At 39.6% G+C, this 7,500-nt stretch overlaps 1 protein-coding gene across 4 annotated transcripts in view; it reads left to right on the top strand.

Moving 5' to 3' along the window:
• adgrl1a (adhesion G protein-coupled receptor L1a) overlaps positions 1-7,500 on the top strand; it is a 211,393-nt gene that overhangs the window by 137,733 nt on the left and 66,160 nt on the right. For 3 of the 4 annotated variants that reach the window (XM_058377722.1, XM_058377719.1, XM_058377720.1), the window contains exon 5: positions 4,201-4,215. The exons of the other annotated variant lie outside the window; for it this stretch is intronic. In XM_058377722.1, the coding sequence (XP_058233705.1) occupies positions 4,201-4,215 (15 nt within the window). The remainder of the gene's footprint in view (positions 1-4,200; positions 4,216-7,500) is intronic. 4 annotated transcript variants of the gene reach the window in all.

Below are 7,500 nucleotides of genomic sequence, written 5' to 3'. Positions count from 1 at the left end.
TGGGTCCCTGTGTAGAGCAGCCGTGAACTGAGAGAAATTGAAAAAGCCCTCGACTGATACAACTCGAGGCAGAAAAAATGATAAACCGATATTATCGAAAATAATAAGGATAGATTCAGTCTTATCGGATTTGCTACCTTAGGAGTCGAAATTGAATCATCGTAGCAATTGATTCAGTGTAGCATATCTCTTGGGATTCAGTGGTGTCGTCACGTATCGAATCGTTGCTTTATGAATCGTTTCGTATTAGATGCAGAGGCGCGGTCAAATATCAACTCGTTACCTTATGAATCAAATTGAATCAGATTCAGTCATATCATAGAAGTTAAATCATTACTTTAAGTGTTTTGGATTCAGTGGGATTGTTAAACATTGAATATTATCTAAAGAATCAAATCGTATCTGATTCAGCTGTATCATTATATATCGACTCATTACCTTATGAATCAAATTGAATCAGATTCAGTGGAATTGTGAAATATCAACTCTTTACCTTAAGAATCTAATCGAATTACACTGGTATTGCCAGATATTGAATCGTTACCTTAAGAATCATATTGTGTCAGATTTAGTGGTATCATCAAATATCGAATCGTTATCTAAAGAATCAAACCTTATTAATCAAATCATGGCCTTAAGTGTTTCAGATTCAGTGGTGTTGTTAAATACCAGATTGTTATCTAAAGAATCAAATCAAATCAGATTCAGTAGGATCATCAAATGTGAACTCATTACCTTATGAATCAAATCGAATCAGATTCAGTGAAATTGTGATATATTGACTCTTTACTTAAAGAATCGAATCAAATCAGATTCAGTGGTATTGTCAAAGATTGAATTGTTGTGTTAGGGAATTGAAATCGAATCATAGCGGATTCAGTCGTGTCATAGAAAGCGAATCATTGCCTTATGTCCTTAGAACTTTTTTAAAAACAGTGTAAGAAAGTTCTGCCCTTCATTAAGAAGATAAGAAGGCAGAAGTGCTGAGAAGAGCGGTTAGAAAAGATAGATAGAATCTAATTGAAGCCTATCAGATTCTGTTAAATATTGAATCTTGAAAATTAAGAATCTAATCAAATCAGATTCCCTCATATCAGTGAACATCAAATCGTTAACAAGAATTAAGAATCTAATTGTAGCAGATCCAGTGGAATCATCAAATATGGAATTGTTACCTTATGAATCGTATCTTCAGTTTCAGTGGATTCGTGAAATATCGACTCTTTACATTAAGAATCAAATCGAATCAGATACCTTAAGAATTGGACCATTTCAGATTCACTGGTATTGTGAGATACTGAATCGTTACCCTAAGAATCATATGATATCAGACTCAGTGGTATTGTCATATACTGAATCATTAATCCAAGAATTGAATCTTCAGATTTAATGGAATAGTGAAATATGGACTCTTTAGCTTAAGAATCAAATCTTCAGATTCAGTGGAATCATTAAATATCGACTCTTCACCTTAAGAATCTAATTGAATCAGTTTCATATCTAATCATATTAGATTCAGTGGAATCGTGAAATATCGACTCTTTAAGAATCAAATCATATCAGATTTGTATCAGAATTGTGAAATATTGACTCTTTACCTTAAGAATCAAATCTTCAGATTCAGTGGAATCGTGAAATATTGACTCTTTACCTTAAGAATCAAATCTTCAGATTCAGTGGAATCGTGAAATATTGACTCTTTACCTTAAGAATCAAATCTTCAGATTCAGGGGAATCACAAAATATCGACTCTTTACCTTAGGAATCAGATCTTCAGATTCAGTGCAATCGTGAAATATTGACTCTTTACCTTAAGAATCTAATTGTATCAGATTCAGTGTAATCATGAAGTATCGACTCTTTTCCTTAAGAAATAAATCTTCAGATTCAGTGGAATCGTGAAATATGACTCCTTACCATAAGAATCTAATTGTATTAAATTCAGTGGAATCGTGAAATATTGACTCTTTAGATTAAGAATCCAATCATTTCAGATTCAGTGCTATTGTCAAATATTGAATCATTACCTTAAGAATTGAATCATATCAGATTTAGTGGTATCGTCAAATATCAAATTGTTGCCTTAAAAACTGAATAGAATCATTACCTCAGGAATCAAATCGTGTCAGATTCAGTGGTATCTACTAACACTGTATTGTTACCTTATGAATCGAATGGTTTCTGGTTCAGTGGAATTATAAAATATTGAATTGTTACCTTATGGACTAAATTGAATCTTTACCTTAAGAATTGATTCGTATCAGATTCACTGGTATTGTCATGTACTGAATCATTACCTTAAGAATCTAATCATATTTGATTCAGTGGAATCATGAAATATTGAATCTTTACCGTAAGAATTAAATTGTTACCTTAAGAATCGTATCGTATCTGATTCAGTCATATCGAATGATTCCCTGATGACTCGGAATCGTATCTCAGCATCACATGGAAGCCTGAGGTTTATGCCCCTTTTAATTATGATGTAAACAAGCCCCGCCCCTTTATTAAACAATGAACAGCCCTTTACTTCTCGTGTTTAATTTACATTTATAAATCAGTGTGAGTCTCTCATTCATCCATCTACAGCTACACACACACATACACACACGTACACACACACACAACACTCCTCCACACACTCAGGGTGACACACACACTGACATCACAGCTTCCACGTTGCACGTGCAGCATCACACGCCAGTCACGTGCTTCTCTCTCTGTCTGTCGCACACACACACACACACACACACACACGTCACATGTTAGCCTCAGAATTACTGCCATGGGAATTGCTAACACTACTAGGACAGCCAAATCTCACACACACACACACACCAGATGCACAGTCAAATGTGATGGAAAGACAACCTGTCACTCACTGTCACACTGTCTGTCTCGCGCTCTCTCTCTCTCTCTCTCTCACACACACACACACACACTCTCTCTCTGCCTCACTCATGTTCTCTCACTGTATTTTATCTTCTTCCAAATCATATAATAAATACAGAAATCATAAACAATCAACCAGAAACAGGAAAAAAACAGCCATCTGAAACTTTTCTCCTCTCCTCTCCTCTCCTCTCCTCTCATTTTCTCTTCTCTTCTCTTCTCTTCTCTTCTCTTCTCTTCTCTTCTCTTCTCTCCTCTTCTCTTCTCTTCTCTTCTCTTCTCTCCTCACATTTTCTCTTCTCTTCTCTTCTCTTCTCTTCTCTTCTCTTCTCTTCTCTTCTCTTCTCTTCTCTTCTCTTCTCTCCTTTATTTATCTTACAATATCTAATAATATCTACTCTATCTTCCATATCTAATTATAATTCATTATTATAATTATTACCATAATAATTAAAACAGAAAATGAGAGAGAGAGAAAAAACAAAGAGGAAAGAGAGAGAGAGAGTGGGTTTTCCATGTGGGTTTTCCATTTTTTATTAAATTCTTCATTCTTCCCATTTGCTTCTATACCATCACATCTATCTATCTATCTATCTATCTATCTATCTATCTATCTATCTATCTATCTATCTATCTATCTATCTATCTATCTATCTATCTATCTATCTATCTATCTATCTATCTATCTATCTACCTCTCTATCTCTCTATCTCTCTTTTCCTTTACAGCTGCAGCAGAGCTTTACACATCTCTCTTCTTTTCCAGCTTTCTCTCCCTCACAGGACCCAGAGCCGGTGAAGACGGATACCAGAGCAGAGGGTCTGAGGGAGGGAGGGAAAGGGGGATGATGATGATGATTGGGGGGGGGGCGTGGAAGCCGTCGGTGTGTAAAGAAAAGAAGGAAGACGGAGCAGGACGGGGTTATTGAAACAGAGTTAAAAGCAGTCGAGGCCATTCTCCCTCCTCATTTTTCACCTGAGTCATCCTTTCTCTAAAGAGCCAACAGCACACACACACACACACACACACACACACACACACATACACACATACACACATATACGCTCACACACAAAATAACATGATTTGTAGACAAGAGAGAAAGGACAAGCTTTTATTGAATCTCAATTTTCTCTTTTTTCCTGCACCTGTTTTTTTTTCTTTTTTTCGATCTTCTTTTCTGTCCTGTCTCTCTCTCTCTCTCTCTCTCTCTCTCTCTCTCTCTAATTCTGTCTCTCTTTCTGTCTGTCTCTTTTTGCTCTATCTTTATCTCTCTCTCTTTCTCCTTTTTTTCTGATGCTTGAATAGAAGTGGATCAAAAAGGTAAAGACCACAATGAACATAAAATCCACAGATCCTCCTCTCCTCCTCTCATCCCCCTCTCCTCCTCTCCTAACCCAGCACCTTGTGTAGTGGTCATGTTCGATGTTTGCTTCCTTGCCCCTACCTTTTCTTTCTTTCTTTCTTTCTTTCTTTCTTTCTTTCTTTCTTCTAGTCCCAGATATCACTCAACAAGACACTATTATTTCTCGTATCAGGGTTCCATAGCATGTCGTATCGAATCTCGACTCGACGTTGTCCTCTTACCCATAATGCTTTGTGGCTCAGGAATGAAAGAAGCAACACGATAAATAAATAAACAAACCAGGAAATGTAAACAACGATAGCTACCTCCTGTGGAAGGTGAAGGCTAACGTCCTCTGAGAGACGTGAAGCGCTATCTGCCCTCTTCCACATACATAATTATGATCGACTGCTGTTGCTTTGATTGACAGGTGAGATTATCAGTAAGCTCCTCCCATTCAGAGAGCATGGACAGTGGACATTACTTCAAGCCGCTTAGCACACAGATCACAGGTCAGGATAGAAGGCGCTATCTGCCCTCTTCCACATACATAAGCATGATTGACTGCTGTTGCTTTGACTGACAGGCAAGAGGATCAGTAAGCCCCTCCCACTCAGAGGGCATGGACAGTTGACATCACTTCAAACCGCTTACATCATAGATCAAAGGTCAGGATTGAAAGCGCTATCTCCCCTCTTCCACATACACAATCATAATCGACTGTTGTTGTGATTGACAGGCGAAAGGCACAGTAAGCTCCTCCCACTCAGAGAGCATAGACAGTGGACATCACTTCAAGCCACTTAGATCACAGATCACAGGTCAGGATAAAAAGCGCTATCTTAGCGACATCACTCTGTATTAACGCACTCAGCTAGCTAACTAGCATTACTTTAGCGTGGCTACCACAGCTAGTAGCTGAATCACCTTTTTTTGCACTTTTGTAACGCTTTGTAGAATTTGCAGGGTGCCATTTGGGACAGGTCCTCGTCCTCTCTCTCTCTCTCTCTCTCTCTCTCTCTCTTTCCTGCTTTCATTTTTTCCCCTTCTCCTTTAACCAGTATTCTGCAATCCTTCTAGATTGTTCTTCTTGCTTCAGATGACGGCAAACACGCACACACACGTGACTAACCTACACGCAGACTCTCTCACACACACACAAACTTCATGGAAGACCTCCAGACACACACACACACAGACACACAGACATACACTCTCTCTCTCTCACACACAAACACACACACACACATCACTTTGTGCTCAGTAACAGGAGTCTCTGTGTTCCATCAGGTCATTTCTCCTTGCAGCGTCGAGTCATCCTTCATATTGCTTTCCTGACACGTCCCCCCTCCCCCTCCCCCACCTTCCTGCCGTCCCATTGACTATGATTTATTCATTCCTCTGTTGTTTGCAGTTAATTTTCCAAATATCCAGATCCGAAGCGACTCCTCTCTCTCTCTCTTTCTCTCTCTCTCTTTCTCTCTCTCCATCCTATGATTGAGATAATCTCTCAAAAACATACCCCCCCCCACGCCGAATCCCCCCCACCCCCGTTTTTGTTTTTTTTTTGCTTTCCTTCCTTCAGGACACGCTCTGTAAATTGTGTGTTGTGCGAGAGTTTGTCTGATCAGTCGTGCGATCCTCTCTCTGCGAGAGCCGCTCCGCTCTCCACTCGTGCCACTCACTTCTCCCATCTTTTTAGGTGCCTCAGTGTCTGCTTTCTCTCTCATGTTTAAAAGCCTAACATCCACCACCCTATCACCCCCCCACACTCTCCTGCCTCCTGATTGGTAGATTCCTCTCTCTCTCTCTCTCTCTCTCTCTCTCCCTTTCTCTCTCTTTCTCTCCCCGGGTTCTCATTATATGCAGGTTTTAAGAGTCTCCCTCAGACTAGATCATCCACATCTCTCTCTCTCTCTCTCTCTCTCTCTCTCTCTATCTCTCTCTTTCCATCCATTCATCACCGCCATTGCTCCGTCTTTTAATCCACACTCTTTTCGTCCAGCTTTGCCCCACACTTCATGTACGGGTCCAGAGGAGAGGACCTTTTTACGTCCAACCTTTAAAGCTGCAGTAGGTAACTTTTGTCACTTTGGACCAACAGGGCCTACGTGCATGGTGAAAATAGCTAGGTTATTATCTGATGATAGCTAGCGTACCTTGTTAACAAAGCAGGTGTTTAGGTTCTCTAAGAGACCAAAGTCACGCCCTCCTTTGATTCCACGCAGAGACCACGCCCATTTTTTTCCAATTATGTGTTCATTTTTATTTTCTAGGATATTTGCATTTTGTTATGAAATCTCAGTAATGTCTAATAACTTGGTGACCTTCAGTGATCCTGTTCGACGAAGGTTCGAATCCGATCCCAGTAGCTTCACCTTTTATCCTGCTGACTCCACCCCCTTTTTTTAAAACAAATAAATGGACAGGATTCCACAATTCACATAAGCAGGAATTTTTATCTATTTGTATTTATTCAATTTTTTTCATTTATTTTTTTTTCCTACAGCTGACATCCAGTCCCTCAAGGATTTGATGAATTTATGTTCAAAGAAATGAACTGCTAAATCAAACAAACTCTACAATCTTAATATACAATATTACCAAAAATATTTGGGGGAAAAATGCAGCAAAATCCAGCAAAAAAACCCTCCTGGAGGTTCTGGATATCGTGGTCAAATAAGAAAAAATAAATAAATAAATAAAATAAATCACCACGTGTTTGGTTTTAAAGCGGCGCTGTGTGAGACATATATTTATTCTGCCTTTCTTCAGCATCGGTAGCTACTTCGACCTGGTCAAGGTCACGCTGGTTTAAATGACTAATCTGTTTTATTTTGAGAAGAACTAGATCCAGGTCAGTTTGCCGGAAAAATCACAAACAATAAACAGAAATAATTATGCAGGAGCAGGTGTGAGTTACGTACTGCAGCTTTAATGGAATCTGTGCCGGCTAAACGGTTCCACCGGCTAATCAGAGGTTTCTGTTGTGACGTGAACGTCAAATTCGAACCGAAACTGGGTGTAAACTGGGTCGGAGTGGGATTAAAAGCATCCCGGTTAATTTACCCTCTAACCAGATGCCACATTTGCCTCGCAATAACCCCCCATACCCCCCGTCCCCTCCTCCTCTGGATCTCATTCCTGGCCCTTTTCCAACCTTGCTAACCGCCCATGTGTTAGCATAATCTCCATGCTGCCTCTCGCGCTCCACTAATGCTCATATGCCCCATTTAGACATCTGTAGACGTAGCCTTGCGCTC

Source organism: Hemibagrus wyckioides, linkage group LG24 (genome assembly GCF_019097595.1).
Source record: "Hemibagrus wyckioides isolate EC202008001 linkage group LG24, SWU_Hwy_1.0, whole genome shotgun sequence".
Lineage (NCBI taxonomy): Eukaryota > Metazoa > Chordata > Actinopteri > Siluriformes > Bagridae > Hemibagrus > Hemibagrus wyckioides.
This window is presented reverse-complemented; position numbering and strand designations above follow the sequence as displayed.